Source organism: Daktulosphaira vitifoliae, unplaced genomic scaffold, assembly GCF_025091365.1.
Source record: "Daktulosphaira vitifoliae isolate Bord-2020 unplaced genomic scaffold, ASM2509136v1 Scaffold_5, whole genome shotgun sequence".
In the NCBI taxonomy this organism is placed as follows: domain Eukaryota; kingdom Metazoa; phylum Arthropoda; class Insecta; order Hemiptera; family Phylloxeridae; genus Daktulosphaira; species Daktulosphaira vitifoliae.
The window spans coordinates 32979902-33001905 of NW_026099576.1; the positions used below are offsets into that span (position 1 = coordinate 32979902).

Genomic DNA, 22004 nt, shown 5'->3' on the forward strand with positions numbered 1-22004 from the left:
TTTCAGTGAAAAATTTTCAATATTTGAAAGACTTTTTAAATGTTTTAACAGATAATCTTTTGATTTATTTATTCACAATAAATTGACCCATAAAAAAAAATTTTAATACGAAAAACCACACCAAATACAACATGCCTAAATATTTCCATCACTTTACTTATCCAACTCATCATATATGATCATATCTATGTATACCAAAAAATATTTAAATGAAATTCTAACTGAATCGATTATTTATGAGAGGTTATTTTTCAGTCACAATTTTTTGGAAAATGATTTTTTAAAATAAATATGTTCTGTTGATATATACGGATAGTTAATTATTAAATGGAATCAACTGCGTATGATAGATATTTTAATATAGCTCTATTCAAACATTTAGTTTATTTATGAATAGTGATAAGTATCGTAAAAGTGGTAACAACATTTTAATGGCCTGTTACAAATCGGTATTATTATAGTATTATTGTAGTGGGGTTAAGTTAGTTAGTTAATTAGTAAGTTGTCATCTAATAGTTTGGGTAAGCAATTTCAATAGTGTTCGAAACCCCATTGTTGAATAAAGAATCACATAAATATAAATTTGTTATTAATTATTAGAAGACTATTCATTTATAATTCATATCATAATAACAGTAATTTCTAGAACATAAATTATATTATTGTAATTATTCGTAAAAGTTTAGTGTACTTTAATTCATATTACAACCTACAGTCCACTNCGCTGCCGTCAGCTAACATTTTTCTCGAAAACGATCGAAATTTTAAAACACTCGTGGGCGAGTTTAAAAATATTAAGATAAAACAAATATTTACATTATTTATAATTATATTAATGTACATAATTATTTGATTACAAAAGCTATACATTGAGTCAATTAAACATTTTTATTGATGTAAGAATATTATTAATGAAATCAATAATAATTGTTTATTGCTACAAATTAACAAATTATGTTGTTAATGTAACAAATTTTGTATATCAAATCAATAATACTGGTTTTCACGTTAACGAACATTATAGTTTTTATATCAATAATCACAGTTATTAATATAACAACTCAGATTATTAGTACGATGTATCGATTTGTCCATAATATTAATAAATGACCGTATGTTGTATCAACAAAAGTCATTATCGAATTTTTTTTTATCTCATTTTATCTCTATCAAACGGAAAAAAATGTTATGTTTCACTGTACCTACGTAGTTGAGCAACAGCTGACGAAGGTGGGTGGTCATCGTGTATCACAAAGCCACGCGGGACCGTATCATCTATTAATATAATTTTTGATTATATGTTAAAATTTATAACAGAAAGATTTGGAACCCTCAGCCCACCCTAACATGGTCTAAATATATGATAGATTTGATAAATGTTTAAAGATTCTAGGCAAATCATAAAAATCTCTGACATTCACATGATTTCCTAACTTTTAACTATTCTTTCGATTTTTTTTTTATAGAGCTGTGTAATTCAAGAATAATGTGTAACTAACGATAATAATAAAAAAAAAAATGTTTAAATTATTTTTAATATGTAAGTAATTAAGTAGATTATGATAAAAAATTACCGTGTATATTAGAAATAATAAGGAGAAATGGGTATGTCCATTAAAAAAAATTAATTTATACTACAGTTTTTGAATTAACGTAACACTAATATTATTCCGTTTTTTAATTAAAGAGAAAAAAATTTTAGTAGTAGTTAAAGGTTCTAACAACATATTTTTGTTACAAATAACATTTGATGAGATGAATTAAATGTAAAACAGTATTATAAACTAAATAAAATCTTAAATAGATTTTATTACAATAAACGATACACTATAATAAATATGACCAATTATTCAAATTTTTTTAATTTTTAATTTCCTAAAATATTTTAAGGTTGAAAAGTAAAATTATATTATTTTAACTACTATACTCACTTGATTTTTAAAAATCTAAAATGTAAAAATATATCAAAATATGAAATATTATTAACTATTACTTTGAAACTTTTATAATCATAAATATTAACATAAAGTTTATTTTTTCAGTTTAAATGATTATCAAGTAATCCACAATATCTTTAAACACAAATTTTCAATATACTTGAGAATAACAACATTTCTAACATCGGTGAAATTAAAATTGATTAACCCAATCAATTATAATTGATCGGGTTTTCAGTGAAAAATTTTCAATATTTGAAAGACTTTTTAAATGTTTTAACAGATAATCTTTTGATTTATTTATTCACAATAAATTGACCCATAAAAAAAAATTTTAATACGAAAAACCACACCAAATACAACATGCCTAAATATTTCCATCACTTTACTTATCCAACTCATCATATATGATCATATCTATGTATACCAAAAAATATTTAAATGAAATTCTAACTGAATCGATTATTTATGAGAGGTTATTTTTCAGTCACAATTTTTTGGAAAATGATTTTTTAAAATAAATATGTTCTGTTGATATATACGGATAGTTAATTATTAAATGGAATCAACTGCGTATGATAGATATTTTAATATAGCTCTATTCAAACATTTAGTTTATTTATGAATAGTGATAAGTATCGTAAAAGTGGTAACAACATTTTAATGGCCTGTTACAAATCGGTATTATTATAGTATTATTGTAGTGGGGTTAAGTTAGTTAGTTAATTAGTAAGTTGTCATCTAATAGTTTGGGTAAGCAATTTCAATAGTGTTCGAAACCCCATTGTTGAATAAAGAATCACATAAATATAAATTTGTTATTAATTATTAGAAGACTATTCATTTATAATTCATATCATAATAACAGTAATTTCTAGAACATAAATTATATTATTGTAATTATTCGTAAAAGTTTAGTGTACTTTAATTCATATTACAACCTACAGTCCACTCCAACACATTACCATTCCTCGTCTTAGGTGGGGCACAACAGACCAAAGGCAAGTTTAAACCTTTTGAAAGGGTTCATTCACATAGATTTTTAATTTTATTAAAGATACTTATTTAATATTGGTAGATGCATTTAGTAAATTTGTAGATGTCAAATTAATGAATAGAGTAAATGTAAAGAAAGTAATATAAGTGTTTTAAACTATTTTTACATATTTTGGTTTAGTAAGAGAAATGGTATCAGATAATAATCTGCCTTTTAATTCTTATGGTTTTAATAATTATGACAAAGAATGTTATAAAAAAATTACTAAATCACCATCATACTATTGTTAGTATAAAAAACAAGCGGAAAAGGATGTTCAAACAGTAAAAAAATACTTAAATAAATATTTATTAAAATCAAAATAACAGACTGTCTATGAAAAAAAAATATTACGATTTACAAATTCTTACAATAGTACACTGTCAACAGTAATAAAACAATTGCCATTTGGTTTAATATTATTATATAAAGTAAGAAATTTTGTAAATAAATTAAATACAAAATTTGAAAATATAACAAAAATTGTAAAAGTTAATGTAAAATAAAATAAAAAACTAAGTAAAAGAAATTATATTAAGAAAGTTTAAACCAAAAGATAGTATATAATACAGAAATAATTTTAAAAGTGCATTAAAGTGGATACCAGCAATATCTTTAAAAAGGAAAAAATTAAATAATAGAATAAGAACTGCTCATACAAATCAATTAAGATTTTAATCTTATCAAGATGTATAAGATATTAAGATACATAAATCGNATACAAATCAATTAAGATTTAAATCTTATCAAGATGTATAAGATATTAAGATACATAAATCGAGGATAAGAAAACAAAATTATTTCAGATAAAATTAATATAAAAAATCAATCCAATATTAGTTTTTTGATGAATATGAATATTGATAAATTTATTTGTTTTTAATCTTAATTTAAATTGTTATTTTGTATAATTATAAAATATTGTTATTGTATTATAATTATATAAAATATAAAAAAAAAGGGGGTAAAGTGTTATATCTGCATACAAGTTATGTAATCTATATTGTATCATCTAATAAAGTTACTTATTCATCTTTTACAATTGGAGTAACACCTCTTCTACAGAAAACTAACAACTATGATTTGAAACAGCTAATGAAAATGATCTGCAATGATAGCAAATAACCTAACAAATGTTCAGTTTACTTGGTAAATAGGAATGATATACTTAATATTAAAACATGGTGGAAACTTTTTTATAAAAATTTACTTTTTCATTATAAAGCATTTAAAGAGTGGAAAAAGAAACATTTAATGTGTCATTTTATACTCCATTTTAATTCAATGCTTATAAAAAAGGTATTGTTTTTGTTAGAATTTATAAATGGTTTTGTAAAGAAGACCTTCAAATTTGAAAAAGATAATTCTCTCATATCATTATTTTGAGCAAAGGCATATAAAAAATGTGTCCAATGCAGGAGAAAAATTTTAGATATACAAAAAAACATAAAAATATATGAATATGTTAAAGCTATTGTGAATTGTCGTATTGCTTGAAATGTTTATAATTATATCCACGTTTTTAAGAAAATGTAGATACATCCATAATCATTTTTAACATTCAATACATTTCACATAAATTTTATAAACATTTTAGTGTCCAAAAAAATATTAGTGACTTATATTATGTATTATACTTAAATAACATTTTTAGTATTCACCTTATAATATTAAATTTTAATAAAAATATGTTAGTTTTAATAAAACAATATTAATTTAGATATTGTGATATAAATTAAGTATACTTTTATAATTTAAAAAACTTAAGTATGAGCTTTTGTAATATTTAAAATTTTATTGTTTTATTTTTAACAAAATGTTATATATTAAAATGAAATAAAATCATGAAGTCAGGAAAAAAATTCCTTTTAATGATTTACATGTTTTAAAGGTTATAATAAAATATATTTGTAAAGTAATTTTAGTATGTTATACATAAGCCCATTTATGATTTAGTAATTTTATTTATGAAAAGAGTAAAGTAACTCATTTGTTTATGAAAAAGCTCATATTAATTTAATTTAAACTCACACTATTGGTTAAAAAAAAAATGATAAAATTGGTATTCATAAAATTAAATAAGTATAGTGTATAAAAATTTAAAATAATTATTTTCACATAAAAATGTGTGATAGAAATAGTTATTTTTAATTTCCTTAAGTTTCCATTTTTGGTCTTAGCCCCTTTCATAAATAATCGATTCAACTATAATTATAGTATTGATCAGTGTCAGAAACCAGACATTTTTTTGGAGGTACTTCAATTTTTTACCAAAAAATAACTTAAATTTAAGAATATTTACTCAGAAACCCAAGTTTAAAATTCAAGAATTACTACACCTACAATTAAAACAAATGCATCATTAATTCATTGTAGAGTACTACAAGTTATATATGCTTTTTTTCTGAAATCCGAAATGTGACAAGTGACCAAAAATAATTACAAATGAGATCAATGATATAACTCAAGCAAATTAGAGTATTAAGTAATCAAATATTTCATTTACACTTGAAATATCTAAAAATCTATCTTATTTCTTGACTTAGGCAAGGTCGACTTAAGAACAATATGGGCTCTCCTATGTAATCTATCTAGTGGAAAATCAGAAAATGTCACTTCCATGAAAAAGTAATGAGTAAAAATGAAAAGGTCCTGTTTATCAAAAAACATATCTAAGTATCTAAAATTAGTTTAATATTTATTGTAATAATATAGATAGAAATTTAAAAAATTGTTAGACAGGTGTACTAGAAAATAATAATAATTTTCATTAGAATGATCTTTTAATTTTAAACAATAACAAAAATAAATATACTAACACAATCCTAGAAGAATTACATACAGTATTCAGTAAATAAGGAAACAGGTCAAAAGTTATAAACAATTAGAACAACAGAAACTTGTTCCTTACTTAGTGAACACCCTTATATATATATAATGAAGTAAAAAAAAAAAAATTTCAACAACTTATTAAACAAGCTAATAGATTTTAAAAACAACATAACTTATCAATATATTGTTAACAATTTTAATTTCTCTTAACACTTATCAACCAGAACATAAATACTTACAATATATTTTTATAATGTAACATTTTTAATATATTTTTAGTAACATGATTTATTATTTGTTTTTTATAATCATTAATGTGTTCTTAGCGTTTTTTTATATTTATGTTTATTTATTATTATAATTTAAGTAACCTGATGATGGCTTGAGGCCAAAACTATAATAATTACATTTTTAAAGTTTAATAATTCTCTTGGCTTTAATTTTTATAATATAATTAATATTAAAATTCTAATTTATATTAATATGTAAATAGTAGGCATATAAAATCCAAAGCCACAACATAATAATCTCCTTTTAATAGACTTGAAAAAAGATAAAAAGGAACAAAGTGGGTTCTAAGAATTCTGATAGAAAAATAAAACAGACCAAGCTTTAGCATAATTATACTTCAACAATAACTTAATCAGTTAGGGTAGTAATTTCTCCTTACAAATTAAAGTGATTAATTTCTGGCAATATAAACCATTCTGATAGTAAATGACGAATTTTTGAGAAATATCCAAATTTATATTTAGTATAACTTTTTAATAACTCTCACTAATATAATCTTATTTAAATGAGATCAAAAACATATTAACTTGTCCAACCTTAAAAAAAAAATGTCAATTACTTATAGTAATGATTATCTTTTTATGTATAATACTTAATATAAAAAATGATTTTGTAAAATAGGTTTAAATTTTTATTTTAGTTAACAACAAAATTAATTTTATAAAAACCATACAGGTTTAAATATTGTACTGATATTAATTCTAAGTATATAAATTTGTGATAGTAGTTTCAATAACTGAAGTTACTATGGCAAGTCAACTAATTAAATATACAAAAAATAAAATCCAAAATTAGGAGATTAAAATATAAATAAATTTATTATAGAAAAAAGGAATTCCAAATATTATATTATTTATAAAAGATAATTTTTCTAACTCTGATGATAACATTTTAATTTATTTAATATTTACAAATTAAATTTGAAAAATATAATAATGTATATTCAAAATTTTAATATCATATTTATAAATTACCTGATCAAATGCATCTTCAGTAGCCATTTCTATTTTAATTTTTTAAAAATTTAACTTAAATATATTTTAATGGTATGAAATTATGTATTTATTTAAAATATATTAAGAAACGTGACTTTTTAAAGGAAACTAATTGAAATATAAATACTTATTAAATTTAATAACATGTTTATTTACCAACTATCAGTATTGTTGATAAGTACGTTAAAGTATGAACACTAGGTCGACAAATGATAAGATTTTTATCATAAATTACGAGAAGTGTGACAGTAACAGATTTGTGACTTATTATTTTTGTTGTATAATTGTAACACTGTTGTTCAGACCATAAGGCGTTATCTGCATCAGTCTAGATTGATAGCATTTACCGGTTAAACACAGAGATAGTGGTGGTGGTGTTTGACCGGGAACATATGCCGCCATTTGAAGGCGTTGGATAGAGGTGGTATTCTCGAGGTCAGTTCCATGGTAAAATGAATAAGAAGTATTCTCGATCATAGTCCGTATTTTCGTCGTATTACGCGCATGTGCATCGCCTTGTGTTTTTGTGCATTCGTATACGATCGGTAAAATACGACCGCTACCGAATGCATTTTAAGGTCGAGCGATTTTTAAATTGATAATCTGATATAATTTCAATGATAGACATAATTTTTAAGTAATAATTTTATTAATTACTTTAAGACAATGCATTGTAATATTATTTTGTAATAAGTTTAATCATGGATACTTATTTCAGATTCTTTGTATTTTTTTTGTATCTTTTGTATTTTAATGAAAAATCAGGATTTTGTACCTTATTAATTAAATGTTAATTATGTTAACTAGTGTCAGACTTGTTTATTTATGTTCTAACATTGAATTAACACCACTTTAACTTGCTAATAAAAGTTCTTATTATTTGCATGAAATTGTTGTATTTTATTCATTTCTCTGCTGTGTGTCTCATAGTAGAGATTTGTAACTTTTTAACCTATATTTGAGTATTTTTTTGTTTGATGCTGTTTAATAAATATTTTTCAAATCGACTTTAAGTGTAGTGATTAGAGGTCGCGATTACACGTGTAATGAACTACACGGGTAACCGCGTTTTTACCTATGACGGGGTAAAGCCCGTGTGGNAAGATCAAGAAATCATTGTTTTTATAATAAACGAGAAATCATTAGAAATAATCACTCGATTATAGAATAATCAATATTATTTAAAAAATCAGAATATCTCGATTATATAATAGATATGATTTCAATAATCGAAATATCTCGATTATTTACATAATCGAGATATCTCGATTATATATCTCGATTATGCCCATCACTAATTTTAAGGTCGCGCGATTTTTAAATTGATAATCTGATATAATTTCAATGATAGACATAATTTTTAAGTAATAATTTTATTAATTACTTTAAGACAATGCATTGTAATATTATTTTGTAATAAGTTTAATCATGGATACTTATTTCAGATTCTTTGTATTTTTTTTGTATCTTTTGTATTTTAATGAAAAATCAGGATTTTGTACCTTATTAATTAAATGTTAATTATGTTAACTAGTGTCAGACTTGTTTATTTATGTTCTAACATTGAATTAACACCACTTTAACTTGCTAATAAAAGTTCTTATTATTTGCATGAAATTGTTGTATTTTATTCATTTCTCTGCTGTGTGTCTCATAGTAGAGATTTGTAACTTTTTAACCTATATTTGAGTATTTTTTTGTTTGATGCTGTTTAATAAATATTTTTCAAATCGACTTTAAGTGTAGTGATTAGAGGTCGCGATTACACGTGTAATGAACTACACGGGTAACCGCGTTTTTACCTATGACGGGGTAAAGCCCGTGTGGAAAAAATATTCGTGGATACCCGGGCATTTAAATACCCGTGACTTTAAATACTCATATATTTAAGTAAAATCGTATTTCATATACAATATATATTGTATAAATATACAATGTATGCATAGGTATTAAATATACGGGTATTATACACGGGCTTTAATATATGTTTTGCCCGTGTATCCGGGCTCCATGTTTCCGTGTATTCTAATACCCGTTCACAATTGCAACCTCTAGTAGTGATTATAAACAGACATAATTGACACTTATTTTTAATTTTTTTTTATATTTTGCAAAAATGCCTACTTGTACAGATTATTAATGCAACGGTTTTTGTGGTAAGATTCATTGTCACCTTTAAGTGTCAATTTATAATATAAATTTATCTGCAATATTGCTATGTATTATTATATTTAAATAAATTAATAAAAGGATTATTGCTAATTATGTAAAAGATGCATAATGAAAGTTTACTATGCTTACACTATCAAGTGTAATACAACTCACTACACCCAAAGAAAAACCTCAATCAAAATTGAAAGAGAAATTTTATCAAGGGTTTATGATAATGTTTTATTAATACGAACAAAATAACTATTCTTATAAATAATTATTGTTCAAGACAAGAAAAAAAAATATCATATTGATAAATATATCATTGATTCAATAGTAATGATATATTTATCAAATTGAACAATGAATTTATTATATAGATCGAGGTTTTTCTCTGGGTGTAGTAAATAGAACTTTGGTGCAATTTTAAATTGATAAAAGAATAGTATTGATTTGGTAAAAATCTATACTTAAATCATAAACTATTTTACTTTATAAAATACCAAAATGATCTTATAAGGAACCTGCAATTATTGTGATAGTATTGTCCTAGAGTAATAGAGTAAAATTAAAATTGTTTACACAATTTCAATAAAATTAGTCATTCTTATATTTTGAAAATATACTTGTAATTTTATTTCAAATTTTTAATTTCAATATTTAAATAACAGATAAAATTAATTCAATTAAGAAACAAAACTTTCAATATTTTATAGACCAATTTTTCATAGGCTTATAAGCTCATAAGTTACTATTTTATTTACGAATTATATATAAAAACTGAAACTTTTATTAAATATATTGGAGACAGAAATAAGAGATCCATAGATATCACTTTACATTTTTTTATAATTATTTTTTAATTTTGATTATAATTTAAATCAGAAAATATTAATTTTTATTCATTTCCAAAACAAGAGGAATTTCGTCAAAAATGGCTTAGAGCTTGTAACAGGCCAAACCATATGAAACCATTAAACTTCACCAATGGTATTTATTGACATTGACAAATCAGCAAATTGTGGTATTGTATTTTTATTTTTAATTGTTATTCAATAGCTCGTATATATTCAAAACATTTTGATAATTCGTGTATTGAAAAGCCTTTAATTGAGACGTTGTTGAAATACTCTTTTCAACGCAAAAGAATATTAAAATTTGATGCAGTACCAACTAAAGGCTTACATGTAAATATACAGATTAAAATAATATATTAAAACTATAATAAAATTATTATTGTTCATTACATATTTGGGTTTAGTTGATAGTAAGTTAGAAGTGCAAGGAAAATTATTACACCACACAAAAGTCCCGTGGTATAATAAAGTCCAGCTAAACTTAGCAGTATGAAAAAGTTGCAACCCAACACTTGGACAGTTGAATCAACTGATAATTGTGTAGCAGCAAGTAGCTGTAAAAATACTTTATTTTCTAATGTAATAAACAAAAAGAAGTAAAAAATAGATGGTTGTGTGTTAGAAAGGAAGAGAAATGTAACGCAGGTGGCCAATGAGGAAATAAGAGTGGTAACGAGCGTAGTATAAAGAAGGATGGACAGCAATGGAAAGTAAAAGTGGCTATAGGTACCGGACAGTGACTATAATAAAATGAAATAGAAAGAGATCTCGGGGTATGTTTGCTTGCGGGAAAACGTCTATATATGAATAAGATGGAATTACAAAGAAGGGTCCTAGCTCCTGTACAGAAACGTGTACACGAATTTCTGGCGAGTCACAAGTATCGTATTTCTTTATAAATGTATATTAGTTTATTTTCAATGACCTATCTTGTTCTAATTGTTTATTACTAAAAGTTCTTCAGTAAAGGATTTATTATAGACTTATTATATAAATAAATGTTTTCACTTACCTCCTGATAAGACAGATATTCTCTTGAGATGAATGATGTAGTTGATGTAACCAATTATCGATATATACGTATATGCATCGGTGTACGCATTTAAAATTATACGGTTTATGTTATTATTAACTCGCGTGTAACTACTTTTCTAGTACAATTCTATATCAAATCTACCCAAGGTGAAACCTAAGTTTATTAGTCGTTAACCTTGTGTGTGGTGTTTTACACTAATATATTTATTATTTAATCATTTATAAAACCAATTATGGAAATTTTAAACAACATAACTGTCCTGTGCAACAAACTATTTCCAAGTAGCCTACGTCTTTTCAGTCGTCCAAAGAGTGATCTAGGGTAGATGCGAGCTCAATTTCGGTTCTTTGCACAATAGATTATACTAGTCTCCTACATTCCGATTACCCGCACTGTGGCAGAGATCAGACTGGCTAGTCGATAAATGGAGAGACACTTTGGAGAAATCTTGTGATTAACTAAAATTTTAACTATTATATTATTGTACTAGTACCCAGTCCAGCCAGGTTATGGCCCTTCAATAAGTAATAGATATAATTCAATCTAATTAAATACCTTAGAATGTGTAATGTATATAACAAAAAAATATTGTAATATGCCTAATGCTTTGCATTGCGCATTTTACATTTATCAATGAAAAAAGTATAATCTGTATTTTATATTACTAGTATACAAATAAATTATTTATTTATTTGTCATAACATATACATTGTTGTACACTAGCTATTATACAGGGTGTTCAGTAAATAAGGAAACGAATTTCTATTGTACTCATTGTTTGTAACAATTTAACTGTTTCCTAATTTACTGAACACCCTGTATATGTTAAATTGATTATTGTATACTATACATCTTATCTTAAAATAACTATCATGTTATGTTCAATTTAATACAATAAATTGAGAATCACTAAAAGCGCTGACGGCAACAACCCATGAAGTGGGTAATTAAAAATAATATAAAAAGGCTTAGTTCTGCTTGCACATCAGTGAGCGAGCATGCCAGTGGGCGGCTCATTCTCTCTCCTTTTTGAAGATCTGAATTCAATAAGGAATTCAGAATTCTTCTATCTGATTTATTTTGAACAAACTAGCCGCGACCCCGTGTTGTCGTCGGTACATTTTAAAACGATTTCGAGAATACAATTATTTTGCGTTAACACTTTATTTATTTAAAAGGGACAGTATAAATCTTTACGCAAACCTTGACGATCTTTGTACAGCCAAATAGAAGAAGTAAGTGAATTTATATTAACCCAATTATTTAAAATTAATAATCTGAGTAAAGAATGATAAAGCAAATGATGACATATTTATATTTATTTTCAAACTTTATTGACTAGTTCGTGCCTTATACATAATCACATTACATGGTATTCGTGAGATGGCCACCGCCTCTTCGTTGTCTCAGTGTATTATTTCAGGTACTTACCAGTTAGGTCATTTGTAATATCTCTATAGAAAAACTTTAATAATTTCTTTTTATATCTACTTGTCTCTATTGTTTTAAGCCCTCGGACTCTACAACCCTGATAGTACCTCATTGCTCCTGAATTGACCAAATCTCCAAATATCCAACTTTGGTAAAAAATACCCCAAACACCCTTTGCTTATTTTTGTATTACTACAAACAACAAGCTTAGTTAAATTTTACTAAGGGTTTTCTAAAAAAAAAAAAATTACTCAGAAAAATCAAAGCATTAAAATTATAAAAATTTTATAACTTTGAAATACCAAAAATAAAAAAAAAAGAAGAATAATAAAAAAATAATTTTATTGATATAAAGAAAAAAGAGTATTTAAAATTAATTTAAAAATAAAAATAATGTTCTGAAGAACTTTGAAGGAATTAAAAAAAATTGAGAATAAAATATTTATATACTGAAATAAAAAGTGAATTGAATTTAAAAAAAATTGGGAATAAAATATATATCCCAGTAATTTCAAAAGAGCATAAAAATCGTGCTGATTTTATATAGAATTGTAACTAAGAACGAAACATACACTCGCGCACATTCAATTTTTGTATATTGGTTGAGAGTTCCAGAGTTCTAGAGAGCCGTAGAGATGCAGAAACAGAATGGCAAGATGTCCCAGTGTCAGCGACAGGGATGTTTAGAAATCGTACATAACCACTGTTAAAGATCACCCGACTTTGGGGGAAAATGGCCTTTTTATAGCCCGCAAAACTGGTTTAGCGATCTCTGGGTGAGATTCTTGAAATACTTTTTGCTGTATTTGATTGGTTAATGTGATAGAATCTTTTACGTGGGCGTTTTATGGAATGCGTAAGAGGGTGGTTAAATCTTGTGTAAGAGTATTATTTTATTATTCATCTTATCTATAGGGGAACACTGATTTGGTGATATATTTTATTAAATATAAGTATTAATTATTACATATATTAAAATGTGATACTACACTAACAATGCAAGAATTACATAATACATTATTTAACTTTTTATTAGTTAAAAAATATGTAATCTTACTTTTGTACAGCTTGTTTTGTCTAATAGCAATGACCCTGTTAATACTTTTACAGCAGATACTAAAATAGCTGAAATGAAAAGGTGTATATTAATTTATTTAAAAATTAAATTTAACGGCTTTCTGTTATAGGCAAACAACTTTATTTTTTTAATAATTTTTATTTTTATTTTTTAAGTCTTAAAATCAAACATTTTATATTTTAGTAAAAATACAAGTAACATCTATTTATTGAATGAGGATTGTCTATTGCAGAATAATATTCAATTATCATTCACATTTTACTAACACAATGATGATAAATATTATTTCATATAAAATATTTATTATAATTTCTTTTTGCCTTTATTAATTCTCTCAGACAGATAGAAAACCTACAGCTGGAAAATACTCAATTAAAATCAGTTATAGTTGATTACCAAGAAAATTTCCCTACAAAAGCAGCAGAGTTTATTCAAATATATTTAGCAAAAGTCAAAATGAGTTATTATTAAAAAAAAAAAAAAAAGTAGCCAAATGGTCTTGTGATGTCATAGCTTCAACCATAACATTGAGGAATAGCACTAAAATAATATTACTATACCCAGTATGTTTAATAATATAAAAAATTATCTATATTAAAAAGTTATTTAAATAGTAGTTTTCTAACTAGTTAGTGCTTAGACTAAGAGTTTTTTCACTGTATGACATAAGTTTCTATAATTTTGGGAGAAACTAAGCACCCTAGTTGTACCGATGGCTAGTATTCTTAATAAATCTTACTGTATATAACAACAAAGGCCCACAAGTGTACTATAGCTAACCACTTTATATTCATTCATTTTATTTTTTGTAACCATAAAAAAAAAATTTCATGTTATAAATAATAATGAAATTTTTAAATAAAATTACTGATTATGTTAGTATTTTTCTTAATATTTATTTGTGGTACTGTTTGAATTTATAAATAATTTAATAAATTAAAAAAATATGTATGGATATTTTTCATAAGTAATTAAAGTATTATTTTAGGTCAGCTTATAAACTTTTAAAAGCATTTTCTATGCACAATTGATGGACCGCTTTCGTCGTATTCAGTTTTTGATATCCACATTTGTTGGAAAGTTGACAATGATGCTAAAATAGATCCTCCAATCCATACAGAGTATTTGCGTTCAGGAGGTGCAATTGTTTTTATTTTCATTGTTGATGGCGCAAGAGATGTTATTTCCTTTTGCATTCTGTCAGCTACACCTGGGTACATAGTAGTCCCACCAGAGAGCACTGTGTTGGCGTATAAATCTTTTCTAATATCTACATCACATTTCATAATAGAGTTGTATGTGGTTTCATGGATACCCGCAGATTCCATTCCTAAAAATGATGGTTGGAATAATGACTCCGGACAACGGAATCTTTCATTTCCTATTGTTATCACCTGTATTAAAAAATAAACAGACAAATTGAATAACTTAAACACGTATAATCTATAATATTTATATCTCACTTGGCCATCGGGAAGTTCATAAGATTTTTCTAATGCACTTGATGAAGCAGCTGTTTGCATCTCTTGTTCAAAGTCAAGTGCTACATAGCAAAGTTTTTCTTTAATGTCTCTCACAATTTCTCGTTCTGCTGTAGTTGTAAAACTATACCCACGTTCAGTAAGAATTTTCATAAGATAGTCTGTTAAATCACGACCAGCCAAATCTAAACGAAGAATTGCGTGTGGAAGAGCATATCCTTCGTAAATTGGTACTGTGTGCGATACACCATCACCCGAATCCAACACTATACCGGTAGTTCGGCCAGAAGCGTATAGAGAGAGAACAGCTTGAATGGCAACGTACATTGCTGGCGTATTAAATGTTTCAAACATAATCTAATTTAAAATATTATTTCTATAATTAAAAATTTTATTTTTTAATGATTTTTTTTTCAATATATTTAATGCGAAGTATTAATTTTTTATTTAATATCTGTAACTACTATTTCTCAACTCACACTGGATCAATTTTTTTCATCAATACTTCAAAAGATCAAAAATTGTATCTAGTTAAAGACATTACCCTCAAAAATGGAAAAAATTCCTTTGTTCTATGCAAACGAGGAAAATACCTCAAAAATTATCATTTCTTGAATCAGTAAATTTTATTTATTTTACTTTGAATTGTGTTATGAATACTTAACTTAGTTTTATTATTGTTCTACAATTATAATAACAGATAATCATAAATTGAATTGTAATCGAGGTTGGCCTATAAGAATGTGTTTATAAGGTATTTTTCGGTGTTGCAAAACCGGAAAGTGGACCGACTGCGACTGTTGTAATTCAAAGCATCATTTGACAACTATTGTGCGATTACTATTACATTTATTTTTAATAAACTAATTAATTATTCGGCTATACTATTTTATTTTATTCTATTTGTTACTCTCGTAACAATTGTCATAATTTTTTTGTCATATGAATGACTTAAAATAACATTTATTTTAAAGCGCTTTTGGTATTTTATTTTTTATAAGTATATTTTTTCGAAAATCTAACCCTTTCTTGTTTTTAGGAAAGATTCAAATTGATGAAAAAAATGGGCGATTTATCTTCTATATGTAAACGATCCTTGAAATTAAACAAAAAATATTACATTGGTGTAGGAAATCACCGTTTTTCGTATTGTTACAGTTTATTTATAAATTTTTTTTTTTTTAATATTTATGCTTATATTTTTAGAACAGAATATTTAGTTAATTTAGTGATTTTTTAAATTATTGATCTATTAACTCATTTAACCCATCCTATTTATAAAAAAAAAAAAATTAAGTGACAATTATAAATATTTCGAATTTTTTATGTCAATCCAATAAATATATTAAGGAAGAAGGCTGTCCATTCCAAAAAAAAGTTCTAGTTATCAATGGCTATCAATAGTCTAAATATTTAACAGTTTTTGAAATCACTATCATAAAAAATGCTTCAGTGCATATCTATAAATATTAATTTTTAGAAGAAATTATTGAATTGTTTAATAAATAACATGAACTTCTATGCCCTTATTTATCTTGGTAAAAATTTTTATGATACATCAGTATAATTTATAAATAATTACTTATTAAGTAATTAAATTTAGCATGAATTTAATATTTAATAATTTAATAATTTAATATTGTAATTATTGTTTTCAACCATTTATTTTCTTAATTGAATATTAGCTTCGATGCATAGCTCAGAAGATATTGGTTTAACTTTCAATAATACGTTAAAAGATTACAAATCGTATCTAGTCGAACACATTACCCACAAAAATTAAAAAAATTTCCCTCGTTCCCCATAAATGGAGGAAACCTCCAAAAAAATTACAAATTTAAAAATCGCTAATTTTCGAAATAATTTTTAATTTTTTTACTTAAAACTGCCATAACTTTTTCAAAAATGAACAAATCAATATAATTTTTTTTTATAAATGTTTGATGTCTTTACCTATCATTTGATATATATTTTTTTATAAATCTGACTCTTTACCTGCCCACAGGGGTAGATTTAAAATGACAACTTTTTCACCAAAAATTAACTTTTGAAACTGTTATGGAAAAAAAAAATTTCGGACTTTATTTTGTCTTCACGGTGAAAATGGCTACCGAATGCTATTTTTGTGTGAAAACTCTCGATTTTATATTTTAAATTTTTTACTTTAAAATACAATAACATATTGAAAAGTATATGGATCAACACAATTTTTTCATGAGAAGTAGTATTTATATACATCTTTCATTCGACATACTTTTTTTTTAAATCGGACTATTTCCCTATATACAAGAGGGGTTTAAATCTTATAAATGCATTTAGAAAGTAGAACTTTTTCAACTTAAATTTTGAAAGTGTTCCGGAAAGTCTGACACTTTTATATATATATTAAATTAAAGCTAATGTAATGCACTTTATTATGGAAAAAAAAATGTCGTACTTTATTTTGTCTTCAGGGTNGCACTTTATTATGGAAAAAAAAATGTCGTACTTTATTTTGTCTTCAGGGTAAAATTGGCTACCGAATGCTATTTTTGTGTGAAAATTCTCGATTTTGTATTTTACATTTTTAACTTTAAAATATATATACATCTTTCATTCGACATACTTTATCTTAATCAGGATATTAATAAGGCAATAGCAGATCATGTAGCTTTTGGAATAATCTACCATTTTTTTTAAATAAACACTGTCTAAAGAATAGCATCGAAGCGTTTTTTATGATAGTGATTTTAATCAATGTCAGATATCATTATACTTGATCCAACTATGCCACATCACCACTGTGCCGCGACCCCCCTGTGTTGGGTATTTTTATTAACTTTGATGTCTGTTTTCACAGTAAAGACAAAATAAAGTCCAAAATTTTTTTTTTTCCATAATAAAGTATATTACATTAGCTTTAATTTAAGATATATATAAAAGTGTCAAACTTTCCGGAACACTTTCAAAAGTTAAGTTGAAAAGGTAAATTTTTTGTGGAAAAGCTGTGATTTTAAATCTCCCCCTGTGGACAGGTAAAGTATCAGATTTATAAAAAAAATATACCAAATGATAGGTAAAGACATCAAACATCTATAAAAAAAAATTATATTGATTCGGTTATTTTTAAAAAAGTTATAGCAATTTTAAGTCAAAAAAATTTAAAAAATTTCGAAAATTAGCGATTTTTAAATTTGTAATTTTTTTGGAGGTTTCCTTCATTTAGGGGGATGAGGGAAATTTTTTCAATTTTTGAGGGTAATGTCTTCGACTAGATACGATTTGTAATCTTTTGACGTATCGTTGAAAGAAATGGGTTCGGTGAAATCTGAGAAAAAGTGGTAACAGGCAAAAAAAAATAAATANAATGGGTTCGGTGAAATCTGAGAAAAAGTGGTAACAGGCAAAAAAAAATAAATAAATAAAAAAAAACACATTATAGTATAGCCAATACCTTCTCAGCTTCGCATCAAAGTAAAATTATAAATATTGAAACTATAACCACCATTAAGTTGGAATTATGACATTTATATTTATACTTCATGAATTAGAGTTTAAATGATGTTAATAGAGTTGAATAATTCAATTCTTTTAACATATTAAGGTTTAATTAATCAAACTATTATGTATTTTATTATTATCAGTTCTCCTATCTCCAGTACAAACTTTCAGAAAAATTATTTTACTCAAATATATGTGATTATGTAATTTATTATTTTAATAGCTTGTATTTAAATTTCAATGGAAATAGATTCAACTTAATAAAATTTAGAATCCACATATTATTTATTAATTTATGTCAATATACATAAATTAGTGTAAAAATATATTTTATTATTTATTTCTGATGATATTAAAAATGTTTTTTAATGATTAATTAAAAAAAATGATTTTAAAAATACTTTTAAGGGATGGACAAAAGTATCATTATTGTTTCTTCTAACTCAGCTTATACTATATATCTAATTCCTATGTAATTTTCGAGCTATATTTTCATAATAAAAGCTTATAAAAAATTAAAAAAACTCAGCTTATGTTTATTTATGAAAAATAAATACATGAATACGAACTTGAGTCATTTTTTCACGATTTGCTTTTGGGTTCAAAGGTGCTTCAGTGAGCAGTACTGGGTGTTCTTCAGGAGCTACACGCAATTCGTTGTAAAACGTATGATGCCATACTTTTTCCATATCATCCCAGTTAGTTACAATACCGTGTTCGATAGGATATTTAACAGTGAGCACTCCCCTTTTAGACTGTGCTTCGTCACCAACATAGCTGTCTTTTTGACCCATACCGACCATTATACCCTATAAGTAAAGAACATTTTTTTTTATGCAAAACAAAATAATATTTTTAATAAAATGTATTTATACCTGGTAACGAGGTCTACCGACAATCGACGGAAATACCGCTCTAGGTGCATCATCTCCAGCAAATCCAGCTTTGCACATTCCGGATCCATTATCTACAACCAAAGCAGCTACTTCTTCGTCGCACATTTTTATGCTGTAATTCTATATTTAAAATAAAAAATACTTGAAACGCCGAAAAAACACAAATTCAAGTGTAGGTATGTTAAACTACCAGTAGAAAGTTTAACATAAAATGTTCACTTTGTCATCGCATTTACGAGATGAAAAAGTGAACATTTATTATTTCCTTATTTATTTAAATATAACTAAGGCAATATTACTGTATGTATTTTAAAAATAAAATTTCACCACAGAGAAATTCAACACAAGCACCCTTCAATTATTAAATGTGTAAATTTAAATTAAAAAAAATTAAGTGTGCAGAAAGATAACTAGTACTAGTCAGTTTATACTTTCAATGTTATTTATACTGAAAGTAAAATTGGTAGGATCGAGGATTGATGGTAATATAAAGGTCGTCTCCCATCAACGACAATAACAACATTACCGTGTGCAAGTTTATGACCATATCAGACTCGGTCAATCACGCTAATTCCTTTTTGAGGCTGCTGATTGTATCTCATAGAAAACGAATGCCGAGTAGTAGATAATCAACTAAAACATTTGGTTTTTTATCAATCTATCTTTCTTTGAAACTACTTGTGCTTGTTTAATGTAATATAAAAATTAAAATATTTGTTATAATCTGTCCCGCGAATTATCTAAAAATAACTTGTATACCGATTTAAACCATATTATCTCAAATTATTTTCTGAAAAGTTTTATATCAACACTTTTTATAGAAGTAACAAAATGTACAAATACTTAATAATTTTTTATAATTTTCCTGTAAAATTTACAATATTAAATTAATGAATGTTAATTTCATATTAAGATTTATTATTATAATTAAAACTATAAATGACTAAGTATTTATTTATATATTAAACTTATAAATTGAAGAACTAATAATCAAGATATAATTAAGGATATAAGAGTTGCTTTTAGAATAATCTTAAAATATGTTTACTGTTACTCCCTACACCACGACAAGCTTAGCTTAAATGTGTAGGTAATTTTTTTATTATTTTTGTTGTTTATTATTAAAATAAATGAATTTCATCAATAAAAAAAANAGTGAGTAAGTCCGTATTTTAGTTTCAAAAAAGAGTATGTCCAAATTAAAACATAAATTATTTAAAAAACTATTTATCCACGATTTCTATAATTCATAAAATAAATATATTATATTATTTTGGAGGTCTTGTTAAAAAAATGTCAGTGATTTATAAAATATTAGAGAAAATATCAGTTTTTCATCGATTGTGAAAACTTTGATTGTTAGGACATACGTCCTTTTGCAACTGGACGACTCATTTATACTTGTCCCAACTATGCACAACCCCACTGTGCTATCGTTGTTATATTTAAATTACTTTTTTTGTGTATGGCCTTCAAAAAATCGTAATTCCTAAATCAATGACTCGATTATACCCCTTATTAATCAACAAAATGAAATATTGATAAACGTTTTTTGCCACTTCTTGAAAAGTTCTTACGGACACCTATGTTTGTAACTAGGATAAAATACATTTTTTTTTATTTGTATATGTGGCCGAATGTGTTAAAACCCTTATTATGCACAACAATTGTATATCAAATGAACTGTAGTCATTTTGCAAAGCCGGATTTAGTTGGGTTGGAGTTGGGAATAAAAATACTAGGTTATTGAAGGTTAAATATATACTGATCATCATGGTAATATTAACACGTATAAGAATTATATGATAAATAGACATCCATTTGTATAAATATATATTATAATATTTTGAAAGATTTGGTTTATTTATAGGCATGGGTCTAAAAAAATACCTAAGAAAAGGATCTTATTTATTTTTTTAAATTTTAAATTTTAGAAATGCTTAAAAAAGACTCGCAATTTATATAATTAATATGTTCATCTACACCTGTCAAATAATAATAAAATAGAGCCAACTCCTGATAGTTGAGATAGGAACTATGGAAATTATGATGACAATGATAATTAAATTCGAAATAATATTTGGAGTTTGTTTTTTTTATTCTTTCTGGAAAAAGTTTGAATTTTTTATGTTCACACGCGTGATATTTCCAATTAAAACTTAATTTAATTAAATTGTGAAGTTTTGAAAACTCAAGTTAAAAAAACCCAGCACAGGGGGGTCGCGGCACAGTGGTGACGTGGTATAGATGGATCAAGTATAATGATATCTGACAGTGATTAAAATCACTATCAAAAAAAAACGCTTCGATGCAAATCTTTAGATAGTGTTTAATTTTAAAAAATTGGTGGATTATTCCAAAAGCTTCATAAACTGCTAGTTCCTTATTAATATCCTGATTAAGACAAAGTATGTCGAATAAAAAAGAGATTATTAGAAAATAGTATTTCCCATAAAAAAATTATATTGATCAATACACTTTTCAATAAGTTATAGCATTATAA

The 22004-nt window shown here is 25.3% G+C and overlaps 3 protein-coding genes across 8 annotated transcripts in view; 1 reads left to right on the forward strand and 2 right to left on the reverse strand.

The window, feature by feature from the left end:
- Positions 1 to 6650, forward strand: part of LOC126908005 (axonemal dynein light intermediate polypeptide 1-like) — a 38961-nt gene extending 32311 nt beyond the window's left edge. The window contains exon 5 of one of the 4 annotated variants that reach the window (XM_050689807.1): positions 5520 to 6650. In XM_050689807.1, the coding sequence (XP_050545764.1) occupies positions 5520 to 5605 (86 nt within the window). In that variant the 3' untranslated portion in view covers positions 5606 to 6650. Of the gene's footprint in view, positions 1 to 2042; positions 2063 to 5519 lie in introns of those variants that run through there. The other 3 variants (XM_050689803.1, XM_050689805.1, XM_050689806.1) reach the window with 3 other exon arrangements.
- The window catches only part of LOC126908012 (transcription initiation factor TFIID subunit 13), a 28097-nt gene extending 20852 nt beyond the window's left edge, over positions 1 to 7245 (reverse strand). Inside the window, exon 1 of the mRNA XM_050689821.1 lies at positions 7071 to 7245. Within this exon, the coding sequence (XP_050545778.1) occupies positions 7071 to 7097 (27 nt within the window). The 5' untranslated portion in view covers positions 7098 to 7245. The remainder of the gene's footprint in view (positions 1 to 7070) is intronic.
- Positions 7246 to 14515: 7270 nt separating this feature from the next.
- Positions 14516 to 19960, reverse strand: LOC126907999 (actin-42A-like). Of its 3 annotated transcripts, none has more exons than XM_050689792.1 (5): positions 19829 to 19960; positions 19481 to 19621; positions 19175 to 19414; positions 15108 to 15482; positions 14516 to 15038 (listed from the first exon to the last, which is right to left on the reverse strand). In XM_050689792.1, exons 2-5 carry the CDS (start codon positions 19604 to 19606, stop codon positions 14649 to 14651), a joined length of 1131 nt encoding a protein of 376 aa, XP_050545749.1. In that variant the 5' UTR covers positions 19607 to 19621; positions 19829 to 19960; the 3' UTR covers positions 14516 to 14648. The 3 variants fall into 3 exon arrangements, with proteins under 3 accessions (XP_050545749.1, XP_050545747.1, XP_050545746.1); XM_050689790.1 differs by having other exon boundaries at positions 19801 to 19935; XM_050689789.1 differs by lacking the exon at positions 19829 to 19960 and adding an exon at positions 19692 to 19710.
- Positions 19961 to 22004: the final 2044 nt, after the last annotated feature.